Genomic DNA, 15,849 nt, shown 5'->3' with positions numbered 1-15,849 from the left:
AAAATGAAGATTTCAAAAAAAATAATCAAAAAAAATTTTTTGATTTTAAAAGTGCCATCTTCCGTCAAGTTATCGAACTAGACACGCCCACTTCACACGTAAACAGACGGCCACGCAATCGAAGCCTTCCCATCTTCCGACTCTTCGATTTGTCTGAGTTTTTAAGCATCAATAACAAGGTAAATTGATTTTGTTACTTTGGTTTTGCATTCTTTACCTCTTTAATGATTAAGTTAGGGTTTCATCCTTGCGAATTCGGTTGAATTCCACTTAAAAACAGCACCAAAGTGGGCGTCTCCACTGACTTGCCGGCTTATTGTTGTCTTCATTTCATTTAGTTTTTCCTTAATTTTTCTCATAATTTAAATTAATTATAAAAAAATTTCATTAGATGGACGTGTCACAACTGAGCCGATACGTGTCGCCAGTCAACCCGGCCGTCTTCCCACATCTGACGTGCGTGCTGATGGGCATAGGAATTTTCTTCACCGCCTGGTTCTTCGTCTACGAGGTAACCAGCAACAAACTTAGCCGATACATTTTCAAAGAGCTGCTCATCGCACTGGTGGCTTCGATCTTTCTCGGCAGCGGAATCGTTTTTTTGGCCTTGTGGGTCGGCATTTATGTCTGATACAATTTCTCCGGCCAAAGGTGAAAAATTGGTGGTGCACGAGAAGAATGCATGAGATCGATTGACCATTCCAAGTTTGTGTGTGAAAGCAAGATATTATATCCGAGAGCAAGAGGGAATGTTTTTTTTCACGTTGTAAAACTTCGTATACTTGATTTTGTCAATTACATTACATGAATACCTGTTTTTTTCCGAAATGGTCATCACACCAGGAAAATTGCTGCCAGCAATTTTGCCATCATGGGGGATAATCTAGTTGTAAAATTTGTGAAATAAACGCTGCACTGTTTTAGTCAACGTGGCATTTTTTCATTTAAATAATCACACATAAAAAAATTGTAATTTATCAGTTTGGATAAAATAATGAAAGAAATATTTATCCGCACACAAAATTGCTAACGTTCGGGGCAGAAAATTTTTTTTTTAAACTCGGGCAAGTTTCTAGAATATAAAAAATTGACATGTTAAAATCATGTCTTTACATCAATGGTGAACAAAATTTCCACAAATTGCTCCTATTTTAATAAGAACTTTATTGAAGTCCTAGAAATTTAATATTTCCTGCTTCTTTTTGCTACAGAAGTTTCAACAATCCAATTTGAAAATTATTTTTAATAAGAACGATAAGAACAGATTGAAACACATTTGAATTATTCTGAGACAGTATCATTTTATTTATTTTTGAGCAAATTGAAAACATAATTTGATCATGAGAGATATATCAATTTTTCTCTTTCTAATCACATTTTTGAAACCGTAAATATCCAGAGTAGTTTTAAAAGCATTTTTTTTTCACGAAATAAACGTAAATAAACATCGAAAGCCGACTTTCCACATACTGATCTTGTAAACTTTTAATTTACCATTTTCTAACAAAATTTCAAAAGTTTTAAGCTTTGGAAAGCTCTAAAATTTAATACTTGTGGATTTTTTCATTCTTTATTTATGTGTACAACAATGAGATTTTTCCATGAAATAAACTGTCTTCATACACTAACAATAGATTCCATACTCTTGAGACATCTTTTACAATCTTTTACAGTAGAGACTTCTTTCAATTATAAATTTGCATAAATTATGAGAGACTCTTAATAGTCTAAAGGTTCATTAGTAATTAATTACTAAAAATTGATATAAAAACGACGATGTGGTCCTCTTGCATTTTGATGATCAACTTTCCAGTAATTGTTTTCTTTATAGTTGCTATTTTTATTTATTTATTTTTTTTTTAATTTTTTGTCATTAAAACTTAAAATGTATATCACAGAACATTCACTTTGTTTCAAAAGTTTTTGCCATTTTTATTTCAATTGCTGAGTTTGAAGTGGCCCAGGGGTGGTTTATTTTAAGTACCTAAAAATAGTCCGAATGTAAATATCTGTGAAACAAAATTATTTATAAATATTATAATTTGATTTCATTGGTTAAAATTATTTTGTAATTTAAATTTACTTTGCTGCCCAGTCTGTCCTTCCGTTGAACGCTGCTGAAGGCCGTCCATTCTGCACAGCAGAGGTGGCGTACATTTTGGAGGACACCGGCTGGCTATTGGAACCTTTGGTCACTGCACCATTCAAAAAGCAATAAATCAAATTAATTAACATATATTCAAAAAATTCTAATCGTTACCATAAGCGACGTGTCTGTCAGGCAGGAGGATTCGAGCCGAGTCAAATCTCTGGTAGTGCGAGCTGTGTTTGTCCGGCGCTATGAGAGTGACCGTGGAAGGCTCGTAGCCGTTGCGTTGACTCCAAATTGCGTTGTCCCTGAAATTTCAATAATTCAGCCTTGATCAGCGCCGATTCGAATTTCAATGCTGTATTTAAATTTGTGCTCAGGGGTCACGCGATGAGATGGAAATAATCGAATTTATATTTAGTCTGTTTTTATCTTATCTAGTGATTTCTTCTCTCCGATTTTTACCTAGAGATGTAGTGTTTGGAGGTGGGTAAGGTTTCGCCCCAGCTTCTGCTCAGGAGAACGGGCGGCGCGGGCGGCCGACCTGCCCTGGGCCGTTCGCTCAGCAGGGCCCGCTGCAGATGCATGTCTGTGTTTGGGATTGAGTTGCTGCAAACCAGTGAGGCAACCGGCAAAATTCAGTCAAATTTCAACCCAAACAAATTTTGATGAAAGTTTTAGATGAGGTGGTTGAAACTACGGAAAGTTTAGAGCATGCAAGAAGAGAAGACTATTTTTTTTTTAAATTTGAGATTAAAAAAATTTGGAACTCTCTCAAAACAATTACTAAAATTAATAAACATTTCAATTTTAGATTATTTTTTAGATTGAAATTGATATTTTAGATTATTTAGATAAAAAAAATGTTAAAATCTTTTTGCAAACTCTAGAATTTAATTTTAAAAATAAAATTTACATGGATATTTTTTATTTGTGCATAATTTTAGATTTTGGAAAATTTCAGAGTTCCAAATTTAAAAGACAAAAAAAAGTGAAAAATGGCACCCTCTCACACTAGTGAAAAGAACAGCTAGGGGTCAAAAGTCAAACCGTGCATAAATACCTGCGACTTACCCCAACATATCGTCCAACTCGGCGTCAGTTTTCCACCTCTTGCCGCTAATGGGCAGTTCGTAGGAGACGCCGCTTTGAGTCAGGTTGAGGTGCGAAGTTGAATTTGCAGGCAGCATGCCCAGCTTCTGGGCCATTTTAAAGTAAGGATATCTGAAAAATCAACCTTATAAAGTTACATAATTAAATTTTTTATTTTAAATTTATCAATTTTATTTATTTATATTGTGGATCAACATCCAGAGAAACTTTATTTATTTAATATTTATTTATTTGTGGCTTTTAAAATATTATTATTTAGTATTTTACCTGATTGCTTGGACGGCCGTGGGTCTCTTGGCGGGGTCCCACGAGAGCAGGTCCTCCAAAAGAGAAATTCCACCGTCATTGGCGTTTGGGACTAGTGAGGCTATCGGCGTCCGCGAGAACTGCGGGAATTTGAAGTTCATGGCGTTTGCTAGTTGAAAGCCCTCTGGCCAGTCGCGCTTGTCTGGAGTGCCGAGGACGCTGCAGATTTTGAAGATCTGGTCGATTTCGCTGTTGCCAGGAAAGAGCGGGCGGAACGTGTACAGCTCGGACATGATGCAGCCCACGGCCCACAGGTCAATGGGTGGCCCATAACCGGTTGAGTGAAGCAAAACTTCTGGAGCTCGATACCTAATTTTAAGTAATAATTAATTGGATGGTTTATTTTTTTCTGCTAAAATCCTGCATTAAACCGATTAGTTATTTTTCATTTTAAATTTTTTCAGGATTGAAAATAATTAGTATAATCAAGTATTTGTTTTATTTATATTTCCTTGTTGGATAATTATGATTTGAATTTGAATTTTTTTGTTTTAATTCTTATAGCTTTTTATATACCATCGAGTTGAAACGTAGTCCGTGTAGGGTGGTTGTGAGCGAATTTCCCTTGCGAGGCCAAAGTCTGCAATTTTGATGAGCTCCGGTCCGCAGCATAGCAAATTTTCGGGCTTCATGTCCCGGTGGAAGAACCCGTTGCGGTGCATGAAGGCCAAACCTTGCAACACCTGGAATATCATGTTGCGCACCACCGACTCCGGAAAAAGCTTATCTCTGTAAATTTAAATGTGTTAATAGATTTGGTTTAAAATTCCTTGAAAATGTTTCAACCTTTCTTTCATGAGTTGGTAGAGATTTTCCTTCATGTACTCAAATACAAAGTACAATGTGTCATTCTCTCGAATCACCTCCTTCAGTTTGATTACGTTGGTGTGGCTGAGCTTTTTCAATGACTGGAAATTTAATTTTTCTATTAGAATTTTAACCATTTTTTTCTTTTCCAAAAACTTGCCTTAACTTCACGTAAACTCATCGCCTCGTCCCAGGAGAAGTATTTTCTTTTCATTCTGCAAAAGATGTTTTTAGTTTCAATTTAATTAAAAATATAATCAAATTTTTTACTTTTTGATGGCCACTTTTTCGCCGGTGTCCACCCTCTGTCCCAGGACAACCGAGCCGTAAGTGCCATCGCCCAGCTGTGTCAGGGTCACGTAGCGATTCATCCTGACCTGAAACAAGATCAAATAAATAAATGTTAATTTAATAAAATTAAAAATTGTATGAAAATTTAATCTGGGATCAACAAACTGTAAATTGTTAATTTGTCAGCTTCTCAAAATAAACATTTATATTTTCACAATTGAATGAATTTTTAAGAATTGTTTAGATTTTCAGCCAAAGCTTTTTTCCTACAAAAGTTTTGAAGCGCCCTGCTGAGACACTGCCGCTCTGCAATGACTCACGGCCCGTCCGTCCTTAACGACATCATACAAAAAGCGATGTGTGACCTTCCTCCTCTATACACACGTATATGAAAATTGTGTTATTTTGTACGTGCATTGTGGACTCGCGCAAACCACCCACCGGTCAGGCGGCGGTTCATAAATCGATCAGGCCTTGAAATGTGATGGCGAATTAATGAGTGCGCGACTCTGTTTCTCAAGAGAGGGTGGATATTTATATTTGCGTGACCGCAGAATGTTAGGTCGGACGCGCGGTCTGGAAAAATAACAGGCGATGTGTGTTAGTATATTAATTGCACCTCCCTTTGTGAATCGTTATATCGCCACCCGAGGCCGGATATTGCCCAGAAATTGGGCCAGATTTGTGAAATTTCTCTGAACGTTTTAAGAGAGGTGAGAATGAGAGTGTATTTATTTTACCGTTGTTTCGCAACACCAAAGAGATCGATTTTATTTTTAAAGGCCTGATTTATTTTCCAGCGCCACACATCATGCATTTTTAAAGCGCTCTTTTATAGAATGAGCCGCGACCTGTCCAAAAACTAATCAAGCACTTCCGCAATCTACCAGTCACGGAAGCGTTTTTATTTTTCTATCTAAACCAGAATATTTTGGAGGATCAATATATTTAACCACAGGAAAGTAAAACTATACTTCATAATTTTATAAATTTTTTTGGAAACAATTTTTTACTTTTGCTACTCCAATGCTGAAAATTTTGTTAGTTTATATTATTCTTCACTTAAACTAAAAATTATTAAATTAAATTTATAAAAAATATGAAAGTTTAAAATCAATTTTTTTAGCAAGAATGGTTTATTTTTTATTACTAATTGTAATTGTTAACAGTATCCCTGAATTGATTGAGATTTATAAGGGAAGATCGAAATCAAGACAAGAAAATTTTTTAATTTCGTTTTTGTTGAACTGGTAAGTAACGTCAATGTACATAAATAAATTTCAAGTGAAAATTTGTTACAGTTTATTCTATACACCCTTCATTGCTACTTATTAAATTTAGTTTCCAGTGAAATTTTACGTGATCAAATTTCGTTTCACGAAAATCAGAAACAATTAAGTTTACAAGGTTTTTCTCCGCACACATTATCAAGAAATCTTTTTTGAGAACTGCTTTGCTCGAAAGTCCTCCAGCAATATTTTCCCGGAGTCACGGTCACGCATAAATATGAAAAAAATTTGCGTGTCCCCTATCAGATAGGAGAGGGGGAAGAAAAAAAATCTTGACCTTGCGGTCACAAAGGGGTGAAAGGTCTCCTACTGCGAGAGAGCGTGCCTTTGGCCCCATTGCATTTTATCAGCCGAATTAATCTCTCGCAGTGAGGCCCATTCGCGCTTGCGGGCAGCGATGATGAGCCTTCTTGCTTTTTAGTGCTGTGGGCAGCGGCGGGCGAATCGAGGCCACCCCTGACTGATACATTTATGCAAATGAGCCGACCCATATCTCGCACCTTGAGGGGCGGTTTTATTTCCAATTCTCCACCAGAGAGTTATTTTGTTTTGCCTTCCTTTTGATGTGAGTTTCGTGCACTCGCTCGTGTTTGCAATTTCGCGCTTATCTTGACCACATAATCTGGTCCAATTTGGATTTAATAGTCGTTCTGTGTTTTGCAGTATTTTCGTAAATAATACTAAATTATTGTTGTTTATATTGCTCTATTTCTTGACTAAAAATGGCAGAGTCAAATGAATAAATAATATACGCAATATACATAAAAGTTGTTTAGAATCTAATGATTTTTTTTTAATATAATAATATGCAATTTTGAAAATCACAAAATATCATCATTAGTTGAAAGAACAATTTTGGCAACTAATGATGGCAAAAAATTTGAAATATATAAGAATATATTTTGAATTAACATTTCAATTTATTTTTAAAACTCTTCACTATCTCAAGATTTATATGCAGCAAAATTTTCCACGCCAAAAAAGTTTATAGAAACATAGGTGTGTCGGTGTGTCTGGCTAATAATAAGTTGAGACACGCATCAGCCCGCGCCTGCAGCTTCGGCAATCAGGCAACCCGCATGTACGCATCAAATCAAAACTTCCCTTATAGATTAAAATATAGACAACCCCCTATAATGATGTATGGTATAAGAAGTGTTGAAGTTGCACACTGTCTTCATTATTGTATTTCTAAATGCTTCGAAGACACGCAATTGTTAAAGTAGACAATCTGCCTGTCTAGAAATGCAAAAGCTGATTTCATTTTATAAACTCTGTAATAAATTTCAGTCAGTATTGAAATACATTCACTATGAGACAAAAAAAAACCTTAGAATTTGCCCATGAATGCTAAAAATTTTCGTTACAATAATTTTAGTAATTTTATCTCAAGTTTGAAGATTTTAACCAAAATGCCTCATCTAATAATTTATTAAGAAAACGACTCCATGAATACAATTCTATTCTATCCTCAGGCTATAAATTATCATCCTGAAGGCAATGATTAACAACATTAATTTTTGTGTAGGCAACTTGCTCGACATTCTTGACGAACAGGTTGCATACCTACAATTTTGTAGGCGGAAATGTCACATTATTTTTCATTCGTGTTTTTTCTTCTTTCAAAAACGCCTTGCCACTTTTTGAAGCAAAACTCAAAAGGCTTTTTTTTTTTAGCAATACGTGCGTGATCGCGAGAAACCCCGGCGGGGCCTTGAATGGCAAAGCGCAGTGAAAATCAAGGAGAGAGCCATTGCGGTCCGGCGATAAAGGTGGATTTGAAATAATAAGTGGCGAGATATGCATCGCGGGCCGAAGGCCGTCCACGATTGATCCTCCGCCTTGAGAATCAAAACACTCGAAAACTCTCTCTCCTTTCCATACTTTGATGGACTCTCCCGCTGTTCGATAATGGAGGCTAAGATGGGAAAGGGGATGATGGCAACGAATCACGTAGCCGGTTAGGTTATGTAACCCGTTAATTGCCCGCATGCTAATTTGGCAGTTTGAATGATGACCACCTCAAGAGCGGCCTTTTTTCACGGCAACGTCTCGTGATCTTATCTGCACTTTCTCTCTCACGTGTGTGAGTGGAGAGCGCCATTACCTGACGCAAGGTCGCCTTAATTTATTGCCGTGTGCGTATTTTTAAACGTAATTTATGAATAAATCAGCGCTACAGGGTGTTAAATTTTGACCTCATTTTAAATTTAAACTTCTGTCGGCATAACAGTAAAATAAATGTGGTCATAAATTTGCATTCTAAAAACGTTCTCTTCTAGAGATGTGAATTATAATTTGGGCATTAAATTTTGCATGTTATTGTTGAATAGTTTACTAGCGCTACACAAAATGGATTAATATTGAAAACAAATGTTTAAAGAAATACTCATTTGAAAGATATGAAGTCTGAGAATTAAAAAAAAAAATGTTCAGGAAAGCGGGGAAGCTCATTTTTCACAAAAAACACCGCGGTTAATATTACACAAATTTTTTTTTAATGATATCAGTATTTTGAAGGGGGAAAAACTTTTCATGTCAGATTTTTGTTATTTATTTATTTATTGTCGAGTTAAAAATGTTATTTTATTGAAAGATTTATTCAAGAAGGGTTTATTAATAACTGATCTAATTGTAAAATGATTAGTAAAAAATGGAGAACAAAAAGCTAAAACAGTGACCATTCTTTCAAGGACATTTTCAACACAAAAATTGTTTATATGCAGTTTATAACATCGAAAGACAAAAGAAGTTTGCTTTATGCCTGTATGCTGGTAGGTAAAACAAAGTGCATTTTCATTTCAGGCGTTTATTATTAAACTTATAAAAAAATGCAAATAAATTTCTTTTATATTATGATTAAAACAGATATGCCTAAAAATATTATGATCCAAAGTAAATATTATTTGCAACTGCATTAAATTTGAAGTTGTAAGTGAAATGTAGCTCATTACTTTAAAAAATAAGTTCTCTGCGGCCTTCAATCATTGATAACATTAATGATAAAATATTTAATTAAACAATGTACTAATGCAGTTTCCTTGAAAAGAAAATAAAAGACTGATAATTTTGTGACACTGTGGTTCTTTATCAAAAGTTAGTAGGTGACAATTTCAACCATTTTTAAAGAGATTTTTTAATTATAAGTAAAGTGTACACACAATGATATAATTGGTAATTTTACCTCTTCTAGAAAAATTATAAGTCGAGTAAAAGTAAAACGAACGCAAACTTTTTTTAGGACGCTTTTGCAATCAAATATGAAAGCGATTGACAAACACGATACTCTATATTGTAGCAGATGGTCTGTCTTTAGCTCACAACAACGCTCAAAAACCATGGCAACAATTCCTAAATAAAAACTACGCAGATGAATAATAGAGTTCTTTGGCCGATTTGAAAAGCAGAGGTTTTTAGATGAGCTTATTAGAAGAAAGGGGGTTAATACTTTACCAACTTGAGCTGCTTAGTTGGACCTGAGGAGCGCTAAAGGAAGTGACCTGCGTGCAGGGCCATTGGTGCACATCGACTGACTGCCGCACTTGCGAGTGCTGGTCGGTCTCTCGTCAATGCACTCCTACTAGGGTGGAAACGCCGCCGGGGTAGTTTTGTGCGCCCCTCGCGGTCACCATGATAAGCTGCAGAGGAACCACAAAAGCAGTCACGCACGGTACGAACCGCGGAAGGTTTTTGACTGGATTGGTGACGTCATTAGTTGTGATTTCTGTGGAAGTTGTTGCGTCACCGTTCTCCAGCAATTTATCATGAACCATTCAAACGACACGTTGCCTTTTGTCAAATTATTTGACATAGGATATTGTGACGCTGTTTTGCAAATTCTATTTCCGGCCACCCACTGTGTGGGTGACAATCGAGCTATTTTGGTTTCACATAAAAAATTAAGCCAGTTGTAATTATTAAAATGTCTTCGGAAACTTCTGTGGTAATCTTTTTTTATTTTTCAAGCAAAAAGCAGTACATCCTTGCATAATTAATTCATACAGAAGCTGCCATGTCTACAGAAAAAAACTCATGGGACAGGCACGCGAATCACAGAGGTGATCAAAGTACCTTATAAAAATTAGATTGACCTCCGTTAATTTTAAATTTGAGATATGCTTGAGAAGACTTGCAGTTTTTCTTTACTTTTACTTTGAAAAGTTGAAATGACTCTTTTCATTACAGAGATCCGTTAAAATTTTTCTCTTATCTTACTTTAAAGTTAGATTTAGCCAATTTCAGTGAAGCTGTTAAAAGCTTTACAAAGCTGGCGGTGAAGCAGATTTTGAGGTGACCATCTAGTTGTTGGCAGCCAAAGCTACAATGGTGAAGTTGACGTTCTCAGGGTCACGCTCCATGTACTTGCGGCACACAACGGCTGCATCCTGAATAATAATTGCAAAGATAAGATTTAAAATACTTTTGAATAAAAATACAGACTTCAAGGAAAGTTTCCGGAGTTGTATCTCCGTGGTTGATGGGGAAGGACTTGCTTCCATCTAAAAATAAGATTAATTTTTAATAATTAAATTTTAAAGCAGAATCGTAAAGGTACCGAGCTCATAGAGTCCTCCGTCAACATGCACCAAAGCCACAAAGTGGAAGTTGACTGGTTGGGTGGCGTCAGGGGCTTCACTTTGGCCGGTCAGGGCCAGCTCCTTGTGAATGTTGGCAATGGCATCAGCCTTCAAAAGCAGGTCTCCACGACCTACAGCGTCCATTCCAGCAGACTCTTCAATGAATTTCTTGAGAGCACCATCTCCAAGTGTAATCCTGGGAAGAAAAATTCAAATTAAAGATCAAAATAAAATTTTTCTGAACTAATAAAATGACAGAAAATTTTCCAAATGATTAATTGAAATAGTTACAATTTAAAAAAAAAATTATAAGAATAAAATCATATTATATCTTGAATCAATTTAAACAAATTTGTAAGTCAACGCACTGGTCAGTGTTGTTGGCGACGCTGTGGATGAGGGCCATGGTGCCGCAGGCATTGCTGATCTTTTGCTTGACGTAGAAAATTTTGTCCGAGACAGTCTGTCCCTTGCTTTTGATTTCAGCATCCTGCTCCTTGCAGAACTGCGTGTACCCGTCGTTGATGGGAAAGAGCAGCAGCAGAGCAAGCACAGGACGAGGCACAGTCGCCAGCAAATCTGCATCAAGGCCGTACACGTCCATCATCTGCCACTTGGTCGGCACACCAAGGTTCTCCAAGTACTGAAAAATGGAAAGTATCGATAAGGGAAACACTAACATAGCTAAATTTGACTTTAAATTTTACAGGGTTAATATTTTAAAAGAGAGAAACTCCAGGTAAATCTAGTCAAACAGTTTGTCCGTTAATGCATTATTTTAAATTATTACAAAAAAAAAAAAAATTTTTTTGACTCGGTACAAAAAAAATGAAATTCCAACTCAATTTTGAAAGAAAAAATATTTAAATCAATCGGATTGTGAATTAGAAACTGTTCATGAAATATTGTAAAAAATAACCAGTTCTTAGCAATATAGAAAAAGGCAACCCTACAAATTATTCTTCAAGTTTTAGGAAAACACGTGAATCACAAAATTGTACTTGTAAGGATTCCTTGGCCCGCACTTGCCTAGTTAAGAGTCTTTTGCTAACTTGATCAATGAGCTAATTTAATTTTCTACCTCTCTGAACATTCAAATAGAAAATTGATAGCTCATAAACAAATAAAATAAAACGTTTTGTAGAAAAGGATTCCAAGGTTGTCTGATTCAATTTTTAATGATTGTGGGTCGAGTGAGATTTTTGTCGCACCTTGTTCATGACCTGAAACAGAGCAAAAGAGAGAAATTCATTAGTTGCAGCCAAGCGTATAAATTCGATGAATTTGACGTGTTTGTATGATGAGTCGTGGAAAATTCCAAGAATTTGAATTGCCAACGGAAAAATCCACTTTTTTGAAAAATTCCTGACAAGTTCGTCATGACAGGAGAGTTTGATCACTTTTAATTATTATAGAAATTAAATCAAACTCTCAGTCATCCGTAATCTTGCGGAAGAATTTGAAATAAACTTGAAAATGACTGATGAAAACTAAAAAATAATTTGCCATTTTACCTCAGGGTTGGATTCCAGCGGCACCCACGACATTTTTGCACGTTGAATTTTTCTCGAATTATGTAAGAGAAACTTTTCCAAAGGATTTTGCTAAGTCACTGAGACTTTGGCTAGGATCAGAGGAAACGCCCGTGAATTTCACAAGTTTTGCACCCCGCTTTTGTCACTGGAACGGTGGCAAATTCCCTGAACGACGGCAGTACAGTCGAGGTTTGCGAGAATCGAAGCGAAACTGAAATGCGAAGAGAACGAAAAGCCGGCAAGTGCCACGCCCCCTAGTCTCCCAGTAGAGATGTTCCCAAACCTTTGAGCTACCGGTATATCGTTTACCGGTAATTTTAAAATATACCGTTTACCGTATACCGGTATTCTGATGAATATACCGGTATCCAATTAACCGGTAAGTTACCGGTAATTAAAAAAATTACCGTACCGTAATATACCGGTAGTACCGGTATTAATTTTTTTTTTTTTGCTAAATTTTCAGAAATTTTCATTCTCGTTCATTTTTATCAGAAATACACCCCATATAGCTTGTAACCACAAGTTCGTTGTATTTTAAGGAATAATCCAATAATGAGCTCCGGCAACTGTAAAATTAATGCAACAGATCTGATCAACAGAACGATTCTCACCAACGCGACAACGTTTGCTTATTGCTAAAAATCGCTGATCGGCTAAAAGACAAGAACATTCAAAAGACAACAGAATTTGGTGTGTTCGTGGGGGAAGGCAGTGTGCCGACATGGATATATTAATAAATCAATGCAGTCAGGCAGTGTGCCATGCAACTCCGTTTGCTGGATACTTGACTGCCCGCGCGACTCGGCCACATTAAATTCAAAGTGAATTCATCGCTGAATTTTTGTTTTCAGTTTTGGATCGCTGTTTGAATTTAAAAACAAAATTTATTTTACATATTTTCTTTTAGTGCAAGCACTAAGCAGCCAAATCCAGCACTCAAGTCGGTCATGAACTCTATATTTAAAAAAAAATATTTATGAATGAAATAAATAATTATATAACTTAGCTTGACATCTTACTTGGCTAAAATCATATAATTATTTAATCATTAATTTTATTGTTACCTTTATGCGAGGTATTTTAAGCTTTTTTCAGTTAGTTTATTTCATTAAAAAAATCTGATAGGCTCATAAAATATTATGACATCGTGCGCGACTTATTGGTTTGCATAATATTTGGTTTGGCTGCATGGCCGCATCACATACAACTCTCACAATCATTCGCTGGATATGGCCGCTTGCTAAAGAAAAATGAAATAAATAATTTTCGACTGAAGATTTGCTTTCAAATTAAATCAATAAATTTAATTTTTTTTAATCAGATTTTATTATAAAATAAAAATATTAATTGAAAATTGAAATATTACAAATACTGAATTAGCATATTTTGTTTATAATAAATTATAGATATTATGGATATTATATAATAAATGATAATTAAATATTGACATTTTATCCATTTTATACTTCTCTTGTTTAGCGTCCAAAGAAGTTGGATTTGATAATTTAAAATTTTTATTCATAAAATAGCATATTTAATTAATTTAAGAAATAAATCATTTCTTCAATATAAGAACCAGTCTAATTATGACAATTAACCCCTCGTCATCCTGAGCATTCACACATTAAAAGTTGTATTCACAATAAAGATAAATATATTGTTATTAATTAATTGCTTAAATGGATGCGCTCGAAAAAATTTTGTACTGGTCGCACTCAAGATTTTACTTAACTCGCGCACTTTTGAAAGTCTTAATCGCTTTAGTTGCTTTGCGCTCTATCATAAATCATATTTCTCTTTCAAAAATTTTTGCTCGCTTTGCTCGCGGAAGTACCGTCCGAAAGTTTTGCGTCCGAAGATTTTACGCTTGCTTCGCTCGCAGAGTTACCGCGAGCAAAAATTTCGCGCTCGCTTCGCTCGCGAAGTTACCGCCCTGGGATTTTTGCTCGCTTCGCTCGCAGAGGTACCGTCCGAAAATTTTGCGCTCGCTTCGCTCGCGGAGTTACCGTCCGAGGATTTTGCGCTCGCTTCGCTCGCGGAGTTACCGTCCGAAAATTTCGCGCTCGCTTCGCTCGCAAAGGTACCGTCCAAAAATTTTGCGCTCGCTTCGCTCGCAGAGGTACCGTCCGAAAATTTCGCGCTCGCTTCGCTCGCGAAGTTACCGTCCAAAACCTTTTCGCTCGCAGAGTTACCGCGGGCAAAAATTTTGCGCTCGCTTCGCTCGCGGAATTACCGTTTGCAAAAATTTTTCGCTCGCTCCGCTCGCGAAAACCGATAAAAACCGGTAAGTTCGGTTAACGGTATGTTCAAATTTTACCGGTAACCGTAACCTTACCGTTTGAAAGAAATACCGGTATTCTACCGGTATACCGTAAAATTTTACCGGTAACGATATATACCGTGAGTTACCGGAACATCTCTATCTCCCAGCTCCCAGCTGGATTTGACGCTTTCAACAACAGACGTGCCGCGTTGCACGAACTCTGAATTTTGACCCTTTCGGTCGATTTTGAGTGCTGTTCTGAAAATATCCACGATGGCAGACATATATTCTATTCTGCTGCCCACCTACAATGAGAGGGAAAATCTGCCCATCATCATTTACCTCATTATCAAAGCCATGGAGGCCAGGTTTGTTTGTTTTTGAGGCGTTTAAAAAATATTTATAATTTTTTTCCATCAGCAATCTCAAGTACGAAATAATTGTGATCGACGATGGAAGCCCTGATGGTACACAGGAAATTGCAGAAAAACTTCAAAAGTTCTATGGAGAGGATAAAATTGTAAGAATTTTTATTTTATATATGTATATTTTTATTTTAAAATAAATTAAAAACTGATTTTTTGATAGGTGCTTCGTCCACGAGAAAAGAAACTTGGTCTTGGAACAGCTTATATCCATGGGATTAAACATGCCAAAGGCAATTTTATCATCATCATGGATGCTGACTTGTCCCATCATGTAGGAAAATAATTTAGAAGTTGATTAAATTAATTTAAATAATTAAATTGTAGCCAAAATTCATTCCTGAGTTTGTAAAAAAGCAAAAAGAGAAAGACTATGACGTTGTCTCCGGCACAAGGTATTTGGGAAACGGAGGAGTTTTCGGCTGGGACTTTAAGAGGAAGTTGATTAGCTGCGGCGCCAATTTCTTGAGCCAATTCCTCCTTCGTCCAGGAGCCTCCGATCTAACTGGCAGCTTCAGGTAGCTAAAAATAGTTAAAATATAACATTTTATATTAATTTCTTGTTCCAAGGTTGTACAAGAAGAAAGTTTTGGAGGAACTGGTGCACTCGTGCGTTTCCAAAGGCTATTCCTTCCAAATGGAAATAGTTGTGCGGGCGAAATCAAAGAAATACACAATTGGAGAGGTATTAATTATTGCTTACTTTAAGCTGGCCCAGAGGCGTCAAGTCAAAATTTGTGCTTTGCAGGTGCCAATATCCTTTGTGGATAGAGTTTACGGCGAGTCCAAACTGGGAACGAACGAGATCTATCAGTTTGCCAGCTCACTTTTGTACCTTTTTGCTACTGTTTAATCACGGAAGAATTTTTCTGGGACCATTCCTTTTCCGTTTTTGTAAAATATGTGAAAATTTTCATTAAATATTAATAAAGTTATTGGTATATTTTAACTTCTGATAGAAATTTATTACAAAGTAAGCAACAAAATTTTTACATTTTTTTACACTTTTATTAAACATGCATTTTTTTAAAATTAAAATACAAAAAATTTACAGCATCATTGATGATTGATTGACTGGTCTATTTGAAGTTGAAAAAAATTCGAATATTTAATAATTATAACTTTGTCCTTCTAAACTAACCAAGAGGTTT

General features: G+C 36.0%; 4 protein-coding genes across 7 annotated transcripts; 2 read left to right on the top strand and 2 right to left on the bottom strand.

Moving 5' to 3' along the window:
• The first annotated feature begins 43 nt into the window (after window positions 1-43).
• LOC132192580 (transmembrane protein 258) lies at window positions 44-928 on the top strand. Its single transcript, XM_059612604.1, has 2 exons — window positions 44-179; window positions 392-928. The coding sequence occupies exon 2, from the start codon at window positions 392-394 to the stop codon at window positions 629-631; it is 240 nt and encodes a 79-aa protein (XP_059468587.1). The 5' UTR covers window positions 44-179; the 3' UTR covers window positions 632-928.
• Window positions 929-1,318: 390 nt separating this feature from the next.
• Window positions 1,319-9,467, bottom strand: LOC132192553 (serine/threonine-protein kinase ICK). Of its 4 annotated transcripts, none has more exons than XM_059612558.1 (11): window positions 9,349-9,467; window positions 4,586-4,692; window positions 4,476-4,530; window positions 4,295-4,416; window positions 4,025-4,237; window positions 3,470-3,817; window positions 3,164-3,313; window positions 2,555-2,698; window positions 2,261-2,397; window positions 2,084-2,195; window positions 1,319-2,009 (listed from the first exon to the last, which is right to left on the bottom strand). In XM_059612558.1, exons 2-11 carry the CDS (start codon window positions 4,684-4,686, stop codon window positions 1,985-1,987), a joined length of 1,407 nt encoding a protein of 468 aa, XP_059468541.1. In that variant the 5' UTR covers window positions 4,687-4,692; window positions 9,349-9,467; the 3' UTR covers window positions 1,319-1,984. The 4 variants fall into 4 exon arrangements, with proteins under 4 accessions (XP_059468541.1, XP_059468542.1, XP_059468545.1 ...); XM_059612559.1 differs by having other exon boundaries at window positions 9,372-9,435; XM_059612561.1 differs by having other exon boundaries at window positions 1,320-1,984.
• A 364-nt stretch (window positions 9,468-9,831) lies between these two features.
• On the bottom strand, window positions 9,832-12,252 carry LOC132205882 (ubiquitin carboxyl-terminal hydrolase isozyme L3). The gene is made up of 6 exons (XM_059635232.1): window positions 11,987-12,252; window positions 11,684-11,695; window positions 10,841-11,115; window positions 10,451-10,668; window positions 10,336-10,394; window positions 9,832-10,280 (listed from the first exon to the last, which is right to left on the bottom strand). The coding sequence occupies exons 1-6, from the start codon at window positions 12,017-12,019 to the stop codon at window positions 10,194-10,196; spliced, it is 684 nt and encodes a 227-aa protein (XP_059491215.1). The 5' UTR covers window positions 12,020-12,252; the 3' UTR covers window positions 9,832-10,193.
• Window positions 12,253-14,430: 2,178 nt separating this feature from the next.
• Window positions 14,431-15,651, top strand: LOC132192479 (dolichol-phosphate mannosyltransferase subunit 1). The gene is made up of 6 exons (XM_059612463.1): window positions 14,431-14,641; window positions 14,694-14,793; window positions 14,862-14,972; window positions 15,026-15,216; window positions 15,269-15,383; window positions 15,447-15,651. Exons 1-6 carry the CDS (start codon window positions 14,547-14,549, stop codon window positions 15,549-15,551), a joined length of 717 nt encoding a protein of 238 aa, XP_059468446.1. The 5' UTR covers window positions 14,431-14,546; the 3' UTR covers window positions 15,552-15,651.
• Window positions 15,652-15,849: the final 198 nt, after the last annotated feature.

The sequence above is a fragment of the Neocloeon triangulifer genome, unplaced genomic scaffold (genome assembly GCF_031216515.1).
Source record: "Neocloeon triangulifer isolate White Clay Creek 2 clone unplaced genomic scaffold, ASM3121651v1 ptg000003l, whole genome shotgun sequence".
In the NCBI taxonomy this organism is placed as follows: Eukaryota; Metazoa; Arthropoda; class Insecta; order Ephemeroptera; family Baetidae; genus Neocloeon; species Neocloeon triangulifer.
The sequence above is the reverse complement of the archived record's forward strand: the minus strand, read 5'-3'. Positions and strand labels throughout refer to the sequence as shown.